Here is a 22,139-nt window from a genome sequence, read left to right on the forward strand (position 1 = left end):
ACAGCGAAAACACAGCCTGTTAAGAAATAGGATAGGAAGAAAAGAGAAAAAGAATCAGGAGAGGCCTACACCTCCATTCCTGGGTATGGAAGTTCTATGTCTCATAAACCAGGGAAAGCCAGGACAGGCTTCACAGGAAAAAGATGCTTGAGCTAAGAGTTGGGGGAGGAATAAATAGGAGTCTGTGGGCAGTTCAAAAGAGTTTGGATTTTAACCTGTGGTAGTGATGGAAAGCCACTGAAGGTTTTAGCTTTTTTAATGAAAATATAACAATCATAGAGTAAAATGCACTAGTCTTTACAGAGTAGTGGATTTGTATATTTGTAGAGACCCAACTAACCACTATCCAAAACAAGATATAGAATTAAATAGCCCCCTCAGAAGGCTCCCTCATGCCCCTCTGCAATCAATTTCTATTTCCCCTGTCTAGAGGTAGCCACTATTCTGTCTTCTATCACTATAGATTAGCTTTGCCTATTCTTGCCATGCAGATGTTTTAAGCATGGGTGATATGTTCAACTTTATGCACCAAAAGGAGCCCCTGACACTCAGTAATATGGAAGAAAGATTGTAGCAAAACAAAATAAAAGGAAGTAACCAGAGGGATGGGAAAATTAGGAGTGTAAACTCAAAAACCCTGGGAAAAGAGATTCAAGCAGGATGGAGATGGGCAGCAGGTAGTTCACAGGCAAGCAAAGAAGCTGAGCATCTTAATACTAGTTAGTGTCTGTTTTCTCTGTCAGGAGAAATTCAAAGTCATGGGCTGACAGTAGACAAGAAGGGGGTTAAAGAGAGAACTTGAGGAGAGAAATAAAAGTCTCAAATATTCCCTTTGGGAAGGGAGAGCGTGCTGGGAAGACAACAAAGTGTGGGCCAAGGGTACTGGGAAATGGACTGAAGCAGGAGACCATAATGTGCACAACTATAAAACGTTGGCTTTGGATGGAGGCTTAGAGATCATCTAGTTTTGTTCTTGTGTCCCTCCCTCCCTTCATCCCTCCTTCATTATCTCCCTCCCCCAACCTCTCCCTCTTTTTCTGGCTCTACTTGCTGGGGGATTCCGATTAGATGATCATAAGAAAACATCTCTGTTGTCTCTCCCTGTCCCTAATCCAATGAGCCCTCCTACAGTTCAGTACAGGGTTGGTAGGTGAAGTGGTGCCAGATCAGTGCAGAGAGAGCTAATGATGGGATTTCCCTTTGGGTCAGGAGAAGGTTCAGCAGGCAACAATCAGACTTAATACTTTGGAGAGAGTCTAGTCCACAGAGCTCCACTGACCCCCATGAGGAAGGGTAGAGCTGACCTTTGTGAGGTTTCTGGATGGGGATATCTTTATGTACCAAAAGAGGCACCAAAGGGGAAGAAGCTCAACTCTTCCCTCTCTCAGGCTAGGAGAGTGTAGGTATGGATGCCAGAAAGCTTGGCTGGGGACTACTGACATCCCATCTGCACACTGGCTCATACACCAATGTCCCCTAGAAGCTGCTGTGCCACCCCGAGTCTGAGGTACAGAAGGAAAGGAAGATAACCAGTAAATGGGGCTTAGCAGTCCTAGAAGTAGGAAAAGCCAACAGAGCCCCCTTTGAGGTGGTGAATCTTAAATCAACAGACCCACTGAAGGACACAGTCAAGAATTCGAAAAACAGTAAGACCAATAACAAAGTTCAATTACAAAACAAAAGATATTTCTAAGAATTAAAAAGAATGATTTTCCACACCCAGAAAGCTGGGATGGGGGAAAAAGGATTGTTAATTACTGAGACCCAGTACCAGGCTTGGAAGATCTAGTAGAGCTTTTTCAAGACACTAAGCAGGAATACAAAGAAATGGAAATTGTGAGACTTGGAAGGTAGATTGGGGAGAACTAACATGTAAATTGCTGGGAATTCTGGAATGTGAAAAGCAACAGATAGAAGGGCTAAAACAAATAAGTACCTGACACATTTCCTTAAGCTTCAAAATGACTTATCTGGATATTGAAGAGACTTATGCCTAGTCATATTTTGGAAAAATTTCTAAAGATTGATTCCTTGTGCTTTCAAGGAAGAAACAACAAATAACTTATAAAATAAAAAGAGACTGGCTTTGGACTTCTCGTTTGTAACAATGGATAATAGAAGACACTGTATTCCAGCATGTGCTGACTGCCAATAAAGGTCTATGGCTCCCAAGCCCTATACACAGCCAACATACTCACAAATAATACATACACAAATACTACGGCATGCTAAATACTTTCATAGTGGTATATATGTTGGTAGGACAGAGAGAGCAAATTGCAATGGCTGTTTAGGAAATTTTATAATCCTGTCAGGACAGGAGATTCAGAGATATTATCACCATATGCCCTATAGAGGAAATACTTAAGAAGGGACTCTGTTCAAAGGGAGGCCAAAACAAACACTCCAAATAGAGGCCTATAACTAATGATGATGGAAACTTTCTTTATAGATGTCTAAGGGGAAGCCCACTATAAAAAAAAAACAAAAAACATGTAAAGTCAGGGAGTCTGGTTAAAGGAGGTGAGGTCAATGGCCTGGTGTCTGAATCTCTCATTTCAGGACTTTTTTTTTTTAAAGTAATTTTTTAAAAAAAGATTTATTTATTTATTTATACAAGCACTGGGTACAGTCAGAAGTGTGGGAGGGTAAGAGAATTCACCAGAGCCAGAGTGGGGAACAGAACAGGCAGACTGATGAAATATACTGCTGAGGGGAGCAGTGGGCACAGCAGGAGAGGTCTGTTGTGCCATGTGGGACCCTCGCCAGCCGCCGGGGATCAAACTGGCACTGCAGAGGCTGCGGGCAGCTTCGTAGCCCAGCACTCAACTGCTGCGCCACCAGGGGAGGCCCAGGACTTCTTTTTTAAAAAAGATTTATTTATTTATGCATACAAGAGCTAGGGGACAGGCCAGAGGTGTGTGTGTTGGGTGGGGGGAGGTGGTGGTGGTGAAAGAATTCACCAGAGACAGAGTGGGGAACAGAACAGGCAGATTGACTGAAGTACACTGCTGAGGGCAGCAGCAGGCAAGTCAGGAGAGGTCTGCTGCACCATATGGGTTGCTTTCTGGCTGGCTGGGGATCAAACTCGTGCTGCAGGGGCTGCGGACAGCCCCATAGGTTGCGTCTTAACTCTTGCACCACCAGGGAGGCCCTCATTTCAGGACTTTCAAGATGGTTACACGGGGTACCTTCAACTATGTTCTCAAATTTTGACAAAAACTTTAATAGAGCTAATGAAATGGGGACAAGAAATATATCCCAAACTGAAATCTTTCTTTCTTGCTTTTACTTCTGTATTCCTTTTGATTGATAGTCTTGACCTGTACTAGAAATCAAAGAAATCTCTACTTTCTTTCACCTTCATCTTAATTCTACCATTCCTCTTACTTTTGTCAGTTCTGCTCCTTCCCTATCTTTAAAATCTACTGATGATGACAAGTTATTTGACCTTGGGCCGGCTGTAATAGTTTGCTCTCTGGTCCCTTGCCTTGTGTGCTTGCTCTTCTTGAATCCACTTTTCACGCTGGTATATAAGTAATCTTTCTAAAACAAAAATCTAATCACTCTTCTCCACACTAAAAATTCTCCATAGCCTGCATAAAGTGCAAACACCATTTTACCATGGCCTACGGTATCCTTCACCATCAGGCCCCTGTCTATGTCACCAACCTCACTCCTTGCTGCTTGGCCCCTTCAACACTAACCTAACCATGTAAAAATATAAAACTTCCTAAGCAGCTATTTCAATTTGCCCTCTCTGTCCTACCAACATGTATACCACTGTTACAGTATTTAGCATGCTGTAGTATTTGTGTATGCCTGTCTTACCTATTTTGTTTTTATTATTTTTTTTAAGATTTATTTGTTTATTTATACAAGATCCAGGGTACAGACCAGATGCACGGGAGGGTGAGGATTCACCAGAGACAGAGCGAGGAACAGAACAGGCAGACTGACGAAATACACTGCTGAGGAGAGCAGTGGGCAAGACAGGAGAGGTCTGCTGCGCCATGTGGGACCCTCGCCGGCTGGCTGGGATTGAACCCGCACTCAGAGGCTGCGAACAGCTTCACAGCGCTGCGCTCAATTGCCTGCGCCACCAGGGGAGGCCCTGTCTTACCTACTTTAGACTCAGCAATCCCATATTTAGAACCAAGAAGGGCATCTGACACATGATAAGCCCTCAAAAAACACCTGCATTGATTTTGCTTTCAAGTAGGATACAGCAGGGTATAGCAGTCTAACACTCATGCTAATTAGAAAATCAGAAAAATTATAAAAATCATTTCTTAAAGCAACAAATAGTTGTAGACTATTAGACTAAGGGTTAGATGGATTAATATTCTAGTAAGCAATATGTTGCTCCTCATACTGTTCAGAGAGTCAATTATCAATAGCTATTTGCTGTTGTTAATGTTGTTTGCGGATCTTGGACATGAGCTCAGGCTCAAGGTGTCAGGTGTCATGAGAGTAGGCTGAGGGCTCTCACCAAGGAAAGAGAAATGACAATGCTTTTTAATGTTGCCATGTGGAACTGGAGGGACAAAACTCGTCTTCGGGGATCTCTAAATACACGACTTCTGGAAGAAAGGGCTACGCAGAGATAAAGAAACCAGTAGAAATTCTGGCATTCTTTAAAGCCAAAAAGGTTTGAGGGATCTTAAATACTTGACTGGTTTTTCTCTGAGACATTTGCCAAATTTTGAAGCTATGTGAAGTGGTAAGCAAAAGACAAAGCTGAACCCCTCCAAAGGATTTTATAGGCTTTTCAAGGTCACAGTCTTTCAAGGGCAAGGAGACAAATGGCCTGATAAGCTCTCAAATGAAACTCCTAGAGGATCATACTATTTACGACAAGGATGAACCAGAGTAACATTGAACTTTACCAGGATTGCAACCCAGAGTGACCCAGCTCAACCTCTGATGGGACTGAAGTACCCAGCTCTCCATTCTATGTACCTAACAGGAAAAAGGGAAGCCTCTCTGGTACAAGATAATATTATATGAAGCTACTGTGATTCTTTTTTATAATGTGTAGCACACAATAAAGAATTTTACCGGGCCTCCCTGGTGGCGCAAGGGGTTAAGCACTGCACTGTGAAGCAATCCTCAGCCACTGCAGCACGAGTTTGATCCCCAGCTGGCCAGGGAGCAACCCACAAGGCGCAGCAGACCTCTCCTGACTCGCCTGGTGCTCCCCTCAGCAGTGTATTTCAGTCAGTCTGCCTGTTCTGTTCCCCACTCTATCTCTGGTGAGTCCTCTCACCCCCGCCCCATCTCTGGCCTGTACCCCAGCTCTTGTATGCATAAATAAATAAATCTTTTTTTTTTTTTTTAAAGAGGCATGTATTTTTATTTATTTATTTGTTTGTTTGTTTGTACATGCACTGTGTACAGTCAGAAGCGCGGGAGGGTGAGAGAATTCACCAGAGCCAGAGCAGGGAGCAGAGCAGGCAGAAGGACCAAAGTACACGGCTGAGGGGAGCAGCGGGTGGCAGGAGAGGTCTGCGCACCATGTGGGACCCTCCTCCGGTGGCCGGGGAGCAGCTGGGGATCGAACCGGCGCCGCAGAGGCCGCGGGCAGCTTCGCAACCCAGCGCTCAACCGCTGCGCCACTGGGGAGGCCCATAAATAAATCTTTAAAAAAAAGAATTTTAAGGACTCCTTAAGAAGCAATCCATATAACGGATAATCAAGAGGAAAAAAAAAAGGACAAAAGAAACAGAACCTCAGATGATGAAAATATTGGAGTTAGCAGACATTAAAATAACTAAGGAAAAACAGACAATGGCAATGAAAAGGAGAAGGAATTTCACCCCAGAATTAGTAAGAATATATTAAAAAATCAAAGTGACATTCTAGAACTGAGAAATGCAGTACAAGACCTCAGAATACGGTTTTAACAGCAAATTTGACTTAGCAGAAGACAAGATTAAGAAGTGGAAGAAAAGTTAATAAAAATTACCTAAACTCGTGCAAATAAACAAAAACAGTAAACACAGGTAAGAACATAAAAGACACATGGGATATACTGAAAAGTCACACATGTGAACAAAATGAGTTCCAGAAAATCAAAAGCATAGAGAGTAAGTAGGCACAATATTCAGACAGATAATGGTTGAGAATGGTCCAAATCACATGAAAGAGGAACCCACAGATTCAAGTTCAGCAAACTCCAAGCTGACAAATACAAAAAGAGAAAGATACACAGACACATCACATTCAAACTGTGGAAAACTAAAAAACAGAAAAGTCCTAAAAGTATAGAACATAAAACTGACAACTAACTTCATGGAAATGTTGCCACCCACAAGACAACAGAATGACATCTTGACAGCACTAAAAGAAAATAACTACCAATCCAGACTTCTACACCCTACAAAAGCATTTCTCAAAGCTAACAATAACATAAAGATGTTTTTAGACAAACAAAAACTATGGGAATTCATTGTTATCAGGCTTGCACTAAAAGAAAATATAAAGGGAGAAAACATAAGGAAACATAAAAGGAATAGGTGGAATAGGCAGTGGAATAGGTCAGTAGAAAGGAATCTACTGTACAAAGCAATAATTACTATGTCTTTTGTAATTTAAGCATATATATATGCAGGTATATTTTTATATAAAACTAAAATGCAAGATAATAATTTACAAAAGGCATGAGAAGAGGAGTAAATGGAGTTAAGTGTTCTAAGGGTCTAGACTACCAGGAAATAGTAAAATAATTTTATTAGACTGTAACATATCCAGAAAGCATGCTGAATTTTGTAAGGTAGCTCCAAAATAAATATAAAATATATACAAAACAAGTTCAGAGGGGAGTAAAAAAGGAGATAATAAATCTTTTCTTTCTTTTTTTTTTTTTAAGATTTATTTATGCAAGCACTGGGTACAGTCAGAAGCGCAGGAGGGTGAGAGAATTCACCAGAGCCACAGCGGATAGCAGAACAGGCAGAGTGACGAAATACACTGCTGAGGGGAGCAGCGGGCGGCAGGAGAGGTCTGCGCGCCATGTGGGACCCTCGCCCAGTGGCCGGGGATGGAACCGGCGCTGCAGAGGCTGCGGGCAACTTTGCAACCCTGCGCTCAACCACTGCGCCACTGGGAGGCCTGGAGATAATAATTATTTTCAATTAATCAAGAGGGTGGTAAAAAATGGAGAAAATGAAAAGAGGCAAAACTACTGACTAGTTCAAATAGAAAACAGTAAGAGGGTACAGAGAAGACCAACCATAAGAGTGATTATATTAATTCAGTTTCTCAACAGTGGTACTGCTGACATTTTGAGTAGATCACTATTTGTTGGGAGAGGGCTGTCTTGTACATTATGGGACATTTAGTAGCATATTTGGCCTCTGTCCACCAAATGCCAGCAGCATACCCTCCCCCCGTGTCCACCCACCCCGCGCAACAACCCTGCCAGGTACAAGAACCAAAAATGTCTCCAGACACTGCCAAATATCCTGTGAAGGGCAAAAAAATCACCCTTGAATGAGAACCAGTGATAGAGTCAACATAATCCCATCCAATCAAAATCCAGTAGGATTTTTGTAGAAAGTAACATGATTGATTCCAAATTTGATACATTTAAACTCCTAACACAGCAAGAAGCACACATCCAAGAAGAGTGGCTGCAATTGTGGCAGTGTAAATTCTTACACTATCTGATTTCAAGATTTACTGAAAGGTACAATAATTAAAGGTAGCATGCTACTGGCATAAAGAAGGAAAAAGAGATTAATGGAATGGAATAGAGTCTACAAACAGCCCCCACAATATAATAGAATCCAGATATTGACTCTCATATCTGACCAATGAGATACCAGCATTAACTAGGGGAAAGAAAGGTCTTTGCAATTAAGTGTTGGCTATCCATATAGCAGAAAAAAGTCTTGATTCCCTCTCACACCAGATGTAAGTGAGAAATATAAAACAATGAAGCTTTCTGAAGAAAACAGAGAACATCTTTGTAATCTTGAAGTAGCAATGATTTCTTAAGCAGCAAACAAAAAAGGGCTAGCCATTAAAAAAAAGGATAAGTAGGACTACATTAAAATTAAGAAACACTTTTCATCAAGACACTATTAAGAGTGAAAAGACAAGGCATAAAGTGAGAAAAGTTATTTGCTATATATCTGACAAAACATTCATATCTATAAAGGATTTTTTCATAAATTATGAAGGGAAAAAAACCAACAGAAACATGTGGAAAAAGACTTCAAAAGACATATCACGAGAGGCTATCCAAGTGGTCAATAAACATATGAAAATATATTCAACATCATAAGTCAGGAAAATGCAGTTAAAAAACATAACAAAATAGCATTATACACCTGCTAGAAGGCCAAACTGAAAAGTAAACAAAGAAACAAGCCTAGGTGTTGGCAAGGATATTAAGCAACTAGAATTCTCAGTGCTGATTATACAATGTCAATTGGTACAACTACTTTGGAAAACCCTTTGGCAATAACCATTACTTTAAAGGTAACATATGTTGCCCTGTGATAATAATTCCACTGCTTGATATACACATACCTAACAGAAATACATACATAAATTTACCGAAAGATGTATTCTGGAATACATTAGCCCACAACTGCCCCCAAAGAGAAATTCCTGAATGCCCATCTCCAGGAGAATGGATAACTTGTGGTATTCTCTCAGTGGGATACTGTGCAGATGAAGATTTACCACAATCAGAGATCTTTAAAAGAATGGGCCATAGGCTCAAAAATATATGTCAGTTTTCTGGTTTAGGTAAGGAAGGCAGTATAACTGCTACCCTGACCTGACTATAAAAGGCAATCATATAACTTTATGGGATGATCATGAAATTACACTTGTGTGACAATACATCAATTACAGAAGGAATTGTTTAGAGAGGTAAAGTCTTATGAGTCCTAGATCCTATTCCTATAAAATGCAACCCTGATTATTAAAAGTGGTGTTGCAAAGTTTGATGTTTATATAATTGATAGCAACGGGAATTCTGGCCCAGAAGGTAGTACTGGGATGAGGCATTCAAAACAAGTTGATTTTCTGGGTGAGTGGAAAAAACCACCCGGAGTTCAACTATGGCAGGCAGTATAGGACTAAATCCAAGCCTGGATAACCAAATCCTGACTTCTAATGGCCATCTAAACCTTCCCAAGTTGTATGTACCCCTTCTGTGGAAAATAGGCCCTGAAGAGGTAAAGGGAGAGATTTGAATTCAGATATAGCACGTAAGTGAACCCATCTCCCCTGGCAGTTCCTTCTTCCCCATTCCACTTCTTTCTGCCTTGTCATAAAAATCTCTGGGTCACAGAGTACAGGTGGTGAAGACAAATGAGACCACTGGCATAGCACAGGCTGTGATACTTTATTATAATAGACACTTAAAGAATAAGATGGTAGATCATTAGGTACTCACTATATCAACAATCAAGAAATAAACCAAAAGTAGAGGGGGGAAAGTGCAAATGGAATCTGGAAAAAGAACAAACACCAACAAGGAGGTATTCACGGAGGGAGAAGGATTTGTGTGGAGGTGAGGGATGACACACTTGAGGCTGTGTGGGAAGGCTGCTCAAGGTAAAATTCCTGTCACAAGCAAAGGCCACATGGGAGAGAAGTCATAGTCCCTCATAAAGTCAGGGACAAGGCTGGTGCCAAAGCAGCTTCATGGCAAGTGAGTCGTGCCTCACAGAGGGTGACATTCCCATGAGGTAACTTGCTGGGACCTTTGTATTTGCTGCTCAGTCATATATCCACATGGCTCCTTCTCACACATCTTTCAGGACTATGCTTAAATGTTGATTCTGCAGCCTACTCTGATCACCCCTATCTAAAAGTGCAATCCACCCTCACTCCTTCCCACTTGGCGCTCCCTATCTTGTTTCCCCTCTTAAATTTTCCTCCATAGCATTTAGTACCACCCATCAAACCAGACTGTCTACCTATTTATTTATTGTTCCTCTCCCCTCATTAGAATATAGGCTCTATGAGAGCAGTGATATTTAACAGGCTTATTTTGTTGCTCTTGCATAGAGCAGGCATTCAAGAAATGCTTGCTGAATCAACAGCTATGCATGGTCCAAAGTCGGGTTCTCTCATTGGGAGAGTGTTGATATCAGTGACTTAGCTGGATTCTGGATAAGTTATCCCTTAGGGGAAGTTATTTCTAAAGGTAGTTGATTTCCTCTACCGTGTGAGGATCTTGCTAGACTCATTCCCAGGGGCAATCAGAGTTCTAGATCTTGGCTATACTCCAGTCATGTTATAGGTTATTCCTAGGATATGAACAGAATAAGTATGAAAATGTGAATCTGACAATCTGGATTCTAGTTTTAGCTCTAGAAGTATCTGGCTAGAGCTTTAAATCTGTTTCTTCAATTGATAAACTTGGTGATAAGACAGTCTCCAAAACTTCTAATTCTGAATAAACAGCTTATTCTGGGTTTAGAGCCCAGAAGAGAAGTTCAAACATAAGAACTGCTAACGCAAGCTCTTGAATAGAAGAGAATTAGTATTTGTTGGGGGGAAAAAATGACACATCAGGCAATGTGTAGATATTTTTGTAGATAAACTCTGTGTGCACAAGCTAAGTAACAAAAGGCACAGAGATGTTAAGTGATACCCTAGGTCACAGAACAAGCAGTGCCAGACCTAGAATTCATCTCAGCTTGTCTGACTCCAAAGGCTTTTTCCACTCCACTAGAAGTTCCCAACCTGATTGATTATAGTCAGCCAAAGGGAACAACATAAGTACAGATTATTGAGCCCCACACCAGATCTACCAGATTTACTGACTCAGAATCTATATGTGGTGAAAGGCAGGGAAATAGGTATTCTTGCAATCTTGCAAACAAGTATTCTTGCAAAGTCAGTCTAATGCCACTCAGGTGTGAGAATCCTGTACTGTACATACCACATATACTGTCTTCTGAAGAACAGGAGTAAGGTGATTAAAAACATACTTGTTCAATAATCCATCTGGCAGTAAAGTTAAGAATATGCTGGAAGTCTACTGTCTTGGATTAAAATGGCTGGTTTATTTGTCTCCCTAAGCAAATGGTATCTTTTTTCAGTGTTGCAGCTTTACTTTTGGTTTCCCCAGCATCTGGTACAGTGTCTGCCAAGTAGTTCCCACTCATAGTTTGTTTAATAAATGAGCACAAGAAGCTGGATAAACATTAAACCTTCAGCATACTCCGAAGTTTTGTCGCTTCCTGTTTATTCTTTCCGATATCTAGAAATGTTTCCTTAGTATATATAATGTGTCCTATACTATGCTAACTTCTAGAAGAGGGGCAGGAGATACAAAGTTCTCTGGAGAATATCTCCCTGCAAAGGGGAGAGTGCTGCAGAACATTAAGTATACAAAATAGAAGGAGGAGAGGAATTAAGGAGACTTTCCAGAAATCACTCTAGATTCATTTAGAGTTATTGTTTATAGCTGTCCTCTATAGAACGCTTGAGAAAGTGACTTGTGTTATACTATAGTTGCCGCACCCCCCACCAAATTCTTTCAATTTCTTGAAGAAACAAATTTAAAAGAAATGATATCAGACAGAGTGGATTTCCCAACCACAACAGACTCAAACTAGAAATCAGTAACAGAGGTAACAGAAAAAAAAAACAACAAACAAACCTGTAAAACACCTGGAAACTAAAAACGTATTTCTAAATAATCCACAGAAATAAGAGGAAATTTCAAGGAAAAAAAATACATGGAAATGAATGAAAATGAAAATACAACATATCAAAATATGAGGGACACAGCTGTAGTTAAGCCAAGAGGGAAATTCCTAGTACTAAATACACATATTAGAAAAGGGGAAAAGTCTCAAGTTAATAATCTAAACTTCCCACCTCAAGGACCCAGCAAAAGACAAAATAAATCCAAAGTAAGCAGAGGGGAGAAAATAATGTAGAAATCAATAAAACTGAAAACAAACAAAAAAAATAGAGAAAAATCAATGAAACAAAGAACTGATTTTCTTTGGACAAACTTCTAGCATGGACAAACTTCTAGCAAGATTGATGTGAGAGAGTGAGAGGCAGTGTGCACACACGTGTGCATAAACCAATACTAGTAAGAAATGAGATAGGGCTACAGACTCTAGAATATATGTAAATTTCACAACCTAGAGGAAACAGTAAATTCTTCAAGAAACACGAACCGCTACAATTCACATAATATGAAAAAGATCATTTGAATAGCTTAATAACTCCTATAAACTCAAATTTGTCCATTTAAAATTATCCCTCTCCCACCAAAAAGAGAGAAGAAAGAACTCTCCAGGCTCAGATGGTTTCAGTGGGGCTTCCATCAAACATTTAAAGAAGAATCAACACTAACTCTACATAACTTTGTAGAAAAAGAGGAGGAAACACTTTCCAATCCATTTACTGAAGCTAGTACGGCTAATACGAAAAACCAAACCACATGCGAAACCTACACGCTAATTTCTCTCATGAATACAGATGCAAAATTCTCAACCAAATATCAGGAAATATAAAAGTAGCATTTATTCCAATGATACAGGTGGGCCCAATATTTAAGTCAATCCATGTAATTAATATAACAGGCTAAAGAAAAATCACATGATTACACCATCCTCAGTTTTCAAACCTCTAAATGTTGAAATGTGCTAGACCTCGAGTCTTTTTCTTTTTACATCTATTTCCCCCTATGACACCGGATCCCTTCCTTGAATTCCAGACTCATAAACCTACTTGCTGATGAGACAACTCTGCTTGGAATGGCATTTACAATTGGACATATTCAAATCTAAACTGCTCTTACTCTCCAGATCAGCAATTTCCACAATTCAGTAAATGAAAACATTTTTATGGCTGCTTAGGCTAAAAGTCTTGGGGTCATATAAATATTTATATTTCTTTTGTGCTTCTTATGTAACTTGTCACCAAGTCCTGTTATCTCTTTTCTCTAAAATATCCCTTGAACCTGACCTTTTCTCATCACCTCTAACCTGATGTGAGTAACAGCTGTCCAAGTGGTCTTCTGCTTCTACTCTTGCATCCTTACAATACACCCTCTACTTAGCCACAGTGCTGCTCCTTTTCTCAAAATCATCCAAAGTAATCTCATTTCATACAGAGTAACATTCAAAGTCCTCACTACTGTCTATAAATCCCCATGTGATGTGGTCACGTACTACTTTTCTGAGTTCATTTCCAGCCTTCTGGTTATTATCACTACAGCTTTTTTGTTTTCCTTGTTCTTCAAAAATATCAACAACCATCTGACCTGAGGATTTTGCACACGGCTTCCCATTTGCCTGGAACAATACTCTACCACAAAAATATATGGTGTTCTTTCATTTTTTTCAGGGTTCTGATCAAATGTCGCTGTATCAGAGAGGCCTTCTTTGACCAGCATGTATAACAGACTATCTGCTACGCATGCATTCCTCATCCCCTTTACCCTCCTTGCTTTTTTTTTTTTTTTTAAAGATTTATTTATTTATGTATACAAGCACTGGATACAGTCAGAAGTGCGGAAGGATGAGAGAATTCACCAGAGCCAGAGCAGGGAGCAGAACAGACTGATGAAATTCACTGCTGAGGGGAGCAGCAGGTGTGGCAGAAGAGGTCTGCGTGCCAAGTGGGACCCTCACCTGTGGCCGGGGATCGAACAGGCGCTGCAGAGGCTGCAGGCAGCTTCACAGCCCAGCGCTCAACCGCTGCACCACCGGGGAGCCCCAGCCCTCCTTGCTTTTTATTTAAGGCATGCATCACTTTCTGACTCATTTTATACTTGCATATGTTTCTCTACTTTCCCCTATAAAAGGCAAGCTTCCAAGGACATGGACTCTGTTTGCTTAGAATCTGTCTCTGGAGTGAAGAATTTGGGGCCAGACATCATATAACCTTGATTTGAATCCTGGCTCTGTCATTTCTAACTACATCTCAGTAACCATTGACAGGTTAGCCACCATGTTTTATGTTTTCTGATCGATCAAATAATGATAACAATCCCCATGCAATAGGATTGTTGTAAGGATTAAATAACAAATTTATAAACTAAAACCAGAATACATAAAAAATAATGTGTTTAATACACAGTAACTTGCTATATAAAGTACTTGCTCAGTAGATTATATGTCAATGACAAAGTTCTGAGAAATGGGCAGTAGGAGGATTTTGTTGTGTGAATGTCATGAGTGTAACTTACATGTCATGGAATGTACTTCCCAGACCTCGGTGGTAAGTTATTTATAGGGATTACTGTTGCATTACATGTGGTACATGACTGTATGGTGACAGAAAGGTGATCTAAAGCTGGACTCAAATCCTTAGGTTATAATTATGATTAGACATTGACTGTGATTTTGAGCCGTTCACCTCTTTTGTGTTAATCTACTCAAACAGCTATAAATTACCTGCTATGGTAAAAGAGGCCAATTAAGATGCAGTCCTCCCCTCCAATCTTAGTTATGTGATCTTGTGTAGGTCATTTAACCTCTCTGAGCCTGTTTCCTTATTTGCCAAAAGGGAATAACACAACACACATCTCACGGCTTTGTTACAGGATTATATGATTTACTATGTGAAAACCTGTCTAGCTCATTACGATGATTCTAGTCTGGAGGAGAGGTGAACTAGAATGTTGTGCACTAAGACCCAAAACAGGCTCCTAAACCCCCTGCCCTGTAACACTAATTGGAGTCTGCCAACAACTGGAAAGTGCTTATGCCTGTATGCCCCTATGTCACTCCCACATTAGTTAGAATGGCAAATTTTCTCTGCTGGTTTGATAAACTGGAAGTTGAAACTTAAAAAAAAAAAAAGAAATAGGGATCAGAGTCGCAAATAGTGTTTCTTAAAGGAGGTCAGTGGACTTATAGGGAGGGTGAGATAACAGTCAGCTAGATCCCCCCCATAAGGTAAAGGAAACACAGAATTCCCTGAAAGAAGCAACCAAAGAACCACCCAGAGTACAAATGTGTGTTTCATGGAGGTGTTGTCGCAAACTAAAGATCAGAACTGGACATTAACGGGCGAACCTGGAGGCCAAGAGGGGGCCCACCAGGTGAGAAGGGGGACGTTACCTTTGGATAAAGAACTGCAAAAGGCAAGGCGTGGAGGCGTGAAAAGGGCACGTGGGCAGCTTGGCAGAATCCTAAAGCAGCTTTGGGGAGGTGGCTCTAGATCATGTATGGATTAAGAGCGCGATCTGGGGCCTGCCAGGTGAGGGAGGAAGCTCCCCACCTCCATGCCCGGCTCATGAGCTCTCCGTCTGTGTCCCCTCAAGACCCCACTCTAAGGGCCCCGGGTTACTGGGCTCCCTCTTCACTCCCGCCACTCTTACCTCGTCTTCCAGTCTTTCCCTCACAGTCCCGCCTCCTCCTCCCTGCCGGAAGTGACGCACTAACTAGTGCGCCGTACCGCGCCAGAAAGGTTCTGCAGGAGCGGGAGAAAGGATTCCAGGAGACTTACTGCGCCGGCGTGCCGGCGCGAGCGGTCAAAGCGCCTTCCGGAGACCGCCGAACTGCGCTCATTTCCCAGTGTGTAGCTTTCGAAGTGCCCTGAGCGAGGCTCAGGGAGGCCAACGCCACTGGAGGGTATTTTTTTCTACAGCTCTGGTACCTCCCAGTGGTCTGCTACTCCGGTCCTTGCCCTTTGACCTCGCTCTCGCGGCGGGGTGAGAGGTCGGTGGCCATCTTGTGGCGGCGGCGCGGGCGGCTGTTACTGCGGAGACCCATCCCCTCCCCCCGGGGCCCCCCTCCCGACGGCCTGACAGTCAGTAAGGAGTCCCTCGGGCCGTCTGGTGAGGCCTCGGCCTCGTGCCGTCGCTCTTCCCGCTGCACTGGGTGGCTCAGGCCGTTCCTTGCAGGGCTTTACCGCCGCCACCATGTCCTCCTTCTCCGAGTCGGCGCTGGAAAAGAAGCTCTCGGAGCTGAGCAACTCTCAGCAGAGCGTGCAGACCTTGTCCCTGTGGCTCATCCACCACCGCAAGCACGCGGGACCCATCGTCTCGGTGTGGCACCGTGAACTTCGCAAAGGTAAACAACCCCCATCCCACCCTCTTGGACCGTCCTCGGAGTTTTTGCTCTCCTCCACCCACTCTCCTGTCCCTTCTAGCTTCTTAAGGGAGCCTTGCTTTCCAGACCCGGGAATCTGATTGCTTTTGTGAGGTTGGAAACAGTGTTTCCCACTTCTTGGAGAAGGCAACAGAAGCTAGGAAAGCTTTAAGGTACTTCTTGTCTGAGGTTCCTCAGGTCAGGGCTGGGGCGCACAGACTTCAGTACACCCAGCCATTTTCCTCTTGACTTCCTGACGCCTATGACCACTATCGTCTTGGTAGCATTCAGCGCCTTCTGGAGAATACTGGCCCTAACCTGTTGTGTGCCGTGGGGATTTGGCGTAAGAGCCAGTGGACTGGAGTAAGACTTTAGCCACTTAACAGCTGAGTGATACTGGGCAAGTTTCTTCATTTCTCTGCCTCTGTTTTCTGATGTGTTAAATGAGGACAATGATGTTTGCCACTTACAGAACCTCTATTCTGTGCCAGTGACTATGCTAAGACCTTTGCAAGCAGGCACTCTTCAGAACTCCCCTTGAAACGAGTAGTTACTTTCTAAATTTTAGAGAGGTAAAGAGGCCCCACACCTTCAATTGACTTCTCAAGCTCCTCTTCTCATACAACTTTCATTGATTGTAGACCGTGCACAGAATATGGCAGGATACAAGCTCATCCTGCTGCGTGTGCCAGGCCCTGAATTGGGCCCTGGATTGGGCGTTTGTTAGCACGTTGACTTCAGAGACCAGCTGCCTTCAATTTAAGACTGGTTTTGCCATTTAACCATGCCATTTTGCCATCTTACTCCACTTCAATGACTGTCCCTCTGTTATCTGTAACAAAGAAATGATGATAATTGATATTTCCTCTGCCTTCATCATATACCTGGTACAGTACTGATGTCTTTATTTATGTTGTCATTTTTCAAATTCTCAGAGCCCTTGGTGTAGGAACTTCATAGAGGAGGAAAAACTGGCTCAAACAGGTTGTGGTGAGGAGTAAACAGGGTAATCCACATGGTGTCAGGCACAGTATAGACATTCAGTAAATCATGGGGAGATGGGAACACTGATTATACAGCTTAAGGCAAGGGCGTTTACCTTCAAGTTGCTTAACTGATGGGGAAAGGTGGGCACCTGCACATGTCTGAAATCCAAGTGAGTTCCATAGCAAAAAGCTGAGGAAATGAAGCTTAGTGCTGCTTTGGACAGCCTGTATGTGGTAGGCCTTTTACTTAGCACGGGAAGGAACTTTGTTATGGGGATGTCATCTTTTTTTTAGGAATAAGGTGTTTATTCCTTATTTTAAGGGATAAGGAATAACAGATGAGGAAACTAAAGTGGCTAAGTGGAATTTTCAGGCCCTCAGAACTGGTGAATCTCAGACTACATCAGTCTGGCAAATACCAACATGCAGTCTTCTTTTAGGAGACCCAGTTCTGACCCTCTAGAAGAGACTGCTAATAAAGTTACAGATTAAGTGCTTTGTTCGGGATCATTACAACCGAGACATGAACCGAGAGCTCTCTGATGCTGCTGGAACTTGTTCTTCCAAGTACCCAGTGCCTCAGCGCACTTAATACATGAAGGTGATCATCTGACTCCAACTAAACTTGGAGTACTTTTGTTTATTAGAATGAATCACTGCTATGCACCCTGCCCTATACCATTGTAACATTTATTTAATTTTTACTAGTTACATCTTTTTTTTTACTAGATTGTGTTTTGTGGAAGAAACTAGGCCTTTTTCTCTGTAACACAGCATTTGATGTGGTGCCTATTACACAGTTAAAAATTATTTTAGGAATTAAATTGTGGTCTGATATTTTCATGGTCCCTAGAGCCTGTGTAGTATAACTTTCTGTGATGGTTGAAATGTTTTATATGGCCCAACAAGGTGGGCCACTGCCATGAGCAGTTGAAATGTGTGACTAAGGAACAAAAGTTTTAAGTAAATGCAATTGAAAATTCAGTTCCCAAATTTTGGTAGCCACAATTTAAGTGTTCACTAGCGACTGTATGCGTCGCTGCCCTATTGTACAGTGTAGATTTAGAGGATACTCTTCCAAGCATCAATATATATCTTCATAATACTCAGGTTTCCTTCATGAATTGAAAATGCTCCCATGCTAACATGGAGAAAGATTTTGTGCCCTGATGTTTGTGTCAACTAGCCCTTTAGTTTCTAGACTGCCCAAGTTTTTAAAAGTGGACATTTCTATCTGTGGTCAAGTCATTTCCCTATTTTAGATATTTACAGATGGCTGACTTGCCTTCAAGGTATTTACAGCAAAACTAGTTTTTTTGCTTACAGATTATTCTTCTTGATCTGTTATTCAGTTTCTATTTTCAAAGGAGTAATTCTTAATTTTTCTCTTTGGGCTCTATTTTAGGTAAACCTTTTCCCCTTTATGGATCAGTTTGGTGTAAAAAGCTCTTGGATGAACATTTTTTAGTAGTTTTAAAAAAAGTTTTATCTATTATAAGATAAATAGCCCTTTTTTCAAAATTACTTTTCTGGATGTCAAAACCAGCCAGACAAGTGAAAATTTTTCATCAGCTAGTTATTTAAACTTTACTCAATAACTATTTCAAACAGTTTGGAATTGGCATAAGTGGAGGGTGAAAGGATTTATTTTATCATAGTGGAAAGACATCTGAATAAATGAGTTGTCACCAAGGGCTAGAGTGTAGGGCATATGTATTGTGTGCATTATGACTATATTCAAGTGCTCTAGGCCTTTGTCATAGCACCTATACATACATGGTGCTGATGTCCACTATTCAGATGCTGGGTGTGGATGGGTACATTTTATCTTAAATAAGTCCTCATTGACAGGTTTGAGGATGATGTAAATGTATTGATGTTGTGGATAGTAAAACCATGGCTCTTTAGCCCCTTACCTATGGTGTTTATAATACTGAAAAATGTACCACGTTTTATAGAAATGTCAAAATTGATTTTTTTACAAAATGGATTTTCGGTTTTTTGAACAAAGTATATGGAACTTGTAAAACTTAAGTTGATCAGATTTTCTTTGTTTTACTTTTGAAAGGTGTACTAACTTTTTTGGTATTATAGACTTGGTAGTTTTCCTTATCATAAAATCTCAGAACAAGATTTGCTTTAAAAAAAACCCATAAAGCCTTTTGCTAAAAAGATAAACTTGTAGCAGGAGTATAGAATACTGTAACTATTGACACTTTATTCTGCTTTTGAATAATAATTAGAAAAGATAAAGATAGTTCCAAGTTTTCAATATTCTCATCAGTTGGCCATCTAAACTAGGTTATTAACAAAAGGTTTATGCAGTTCCAGATAGTCATATTTAATTTTATGAGCACTTTGAGTTGTCATTTTAAGCTATAATGTGCTTTAACAATTTTGTTTTTTAACTTGATTTATTCTTCTGTAGCTGCATTTTAAAATGTTAGATCTTATGCCTGCTGTGTTAGAATTTATACATGCTGTGTGGATTGCAAAAGAAACAAGTGGTTTCTGAAAGGAATAGAGCAAACATTGGTTATATTCGGGTGTGTAAGGTTGACATAGGTCCTACTTGAATTTTTAAGTACTTTAGTAGTGGAAAAAATTAAGTGTTTTGAGCTATTTGATTATGTTCTTATTTGTTTCCTAAAGAAAACTGGGACCAAAAATGGTAGTGATGTAACATTACGGTTTATAAGTTATATGCATGGAAGCCAGGAAATTCAGTAATGTTCCCCCAAGCAACTTTAACTTACACGTACTGCATGAGGTTTTTATGGTTTAATATGTGACCATATAGAGTAATAGGAAATACTACTTTTAGTATGTATAAGAGAGAAGAATTATGGTTTTTGTGGTAGCCATAATTTTACATATCCAGATTTCAGACGTGTAAATTTTCAGTAATAAAGTAGCACTAATGTATATTTGTATTTGAGCTAAATATCCATTTGGTACATCTAGAGATTCCTCTGCATTGTAGAATTAGTGTTATTGATTAATTATGACTATTGAAATGTTCGAAGAGAAATTTCAGTTGAGGAGCATAAATTGCAAGAATCTGTTTTAAAGTTGAAATCTAACTCAAGTCTGTCTTTCTGCAGTTTTTGATAATTACCAGTGAGTTAGAAATGTTCATCTTTGCAATAGAATAAATAAAAATAATGGATTTAACAGGTCTTCTTGAGAATATTAACTTTATCCTTTAGGAATTTTCTTTGGATTATCTTCATTTTTACTGTCAATTAATTACTCTAATTAAAATAACACAGAAATGAAGATGGCCCATTCTTGTTTTTGTTTTTTTCCACCTAAAGTTGTTCTCAAACCTGTTTTGTTGGAGGCCTACAAAAGTTCTTTGGGTTGTTTGTTCAAACATATAGCAGTCTTGTCCTCAAGTAGGTAATGCTTGTCTTAATGTTCTTTAGGAGTAGCTGAGGGCAAAAGAATTATGAATTGAGAATTTCCTTGGTGTAAGTTAAATTATGTTCTTTTCTTTTTTCCCCAGCCAAATCAAATAGAAAGCTTACTTTTCTGTACTTAGCGAATGATGTCATCCAAAACAGTAAAAGGAAAGGACCTGAATTCACTAGAGAATTTGAATCTGTCCTTGTGGATGCTTTTTCTCATGTTGCCAGGTATGTTGTCTTTTTTTTTTTTTTTCCTTTTCATTTTATTTTGTTTTTAAATGCATTGCCTTTTCCTCCTTTTTTGTTCTTTTTCCTTTTCTGTGATAGCTTTTGCAAATTGAATTTGCACTTTTCAGAGGTGTATTTTACAGTGTGTTGCATAGGCCAAATTATGGTTTTATGTATTGCTGGGCCTTAAGAACCATTGCTGGGCCTTAACATATGTAAACCTTTTGCTACCTTAAAGGGATTCTGTTTAGTATTTTAAGCATATCTTTACCCCTCATTTATTGACTTCATTTCTTGAATATGGTATTTTCCTTGACTTGACTGAGTTGTCCCATTAGTTTATGGTAAAAATCAAAGCTAATAGTTCAAGGAAACCTTCCAGTAACAACGCCTTAAGAGCAAGAAATTAGTTGCTTTGCCTTCATTTTTACTTCTTTCTGGATGTCTAGATATCTAATTTACTAAAAATAGTAGTCGTAGCTGCAGAGATAGTAATTAGTAGTGTGGAAAGTAGGTATTTGCTCTGGGTATATCATCTTAAGTCTCTGTCACCATTGTGTTTTCTGACAGACGACTGGAACATAGAGTGCGCTTGTAGCTAATATCACAAAAAGCATACATTTGATTAAAAGTAGACTAGATCATTTTTATTCATTTAGAAACAACCAGATTTTCTATAGATACAAGTTAGTTGCCCAGAGGAGCAAAAAAAAAAAACTATTTTTCATCAGAATATTACTAAGTAAACATATAAAAGTAAAAATCCTTGCGAAAGGATAATGAGAAAGGGAATAAGGAACCAGGCAGGTTAAACACAAATTGTTCTAGGGTCTAAAGTAGTGTCAGGACCTACACAAATTGTTCTAGTATCAGGACCTCTATGTGAAAAATAAGTCCAGCATTCCATGAAAGATTGGAAAAGGTTGAAGAAATAAAATGAGAAATCCAAAAAAAGGGGACATCTAAACTCTAGAGATGGAAATGGGATTTTTGTTTGTCAGCTACATTTATTGACGTTTTCTTTTGATGAACATGGACACTGAAAAAGCTGACTGTGTTATTACTTAGAAAAATACTGTCTTTGTAAACTTGGAACAGATTTCTAGAGAACTAACTGAAACTGGAGAGTGGCACTTTCTCATCTTGAGATTTAGTTCAGTTCTTAAACTTTGGATCCTGTTTGGGTATTACATACAGCATCCCCATGTATCTAAGCTCCCTCCCTCACCATTATTAGAACAGAATATCCACCAGCCACTTTTCAGTCCTAACTCACCTCATCAATGGTTAAGAAATGCTCTTATCATGGTTTTTCTGTAGCCAATTGATGTACAGAGACAGTTGACTCATAGTGACTAGGAAATATCTTTATGATCATTTCCTACATGCTCAAATCCCCCCCCCCCCCAAACACATCAAACCCAGTTCTCTCAATCAGAAAGCTGCTGAGGTCATAAATTAAATTTGATTTGAATAGCAGT

General features: G+C 40.3%; 1 protein-coding gene across 1 annotated transcript in view; it reads left to right on the top strand.

Annotated features, from left to right (window-relative positions):
• Positions 1-15,865: 15,865 nt before the first annotated feature.
• The window catches only part of RPRD1B (regulation of nuclear pre-mRNA domain containing 1B), a gene marked incomplete at both ends in the record, with an annotated part of 51,940 nt that continues 45,666 nt past the window's right edge, over positions 15,866-22,139 (top strand). The window contains 2 exons of the mRNA XM_084248061.1: positions 15,866-16,016; positions 20,529-20,658. Coding sequence (XP_084104187.1) covers positions 15,866-16,016; positions 20,529-20,658 — 281 coding nt within the window. The remainder of the gene's footprint in view (positions 16,017-20,528; positions 20,659-22,139) is intronic.

The sequence above is a fragment of the Talpa europaea genome (assembly GCF_964194135.1).
Source record: "Talpa europaea genome assembly, chromosome: 11".
Classification (NCBI taxonomy): domain Eukaryota; kingdom Metazoa; phylum Chordata; class Mammalia; order Eulipotyphla; family Talpidae; genus Talpa; species Talpa europaea.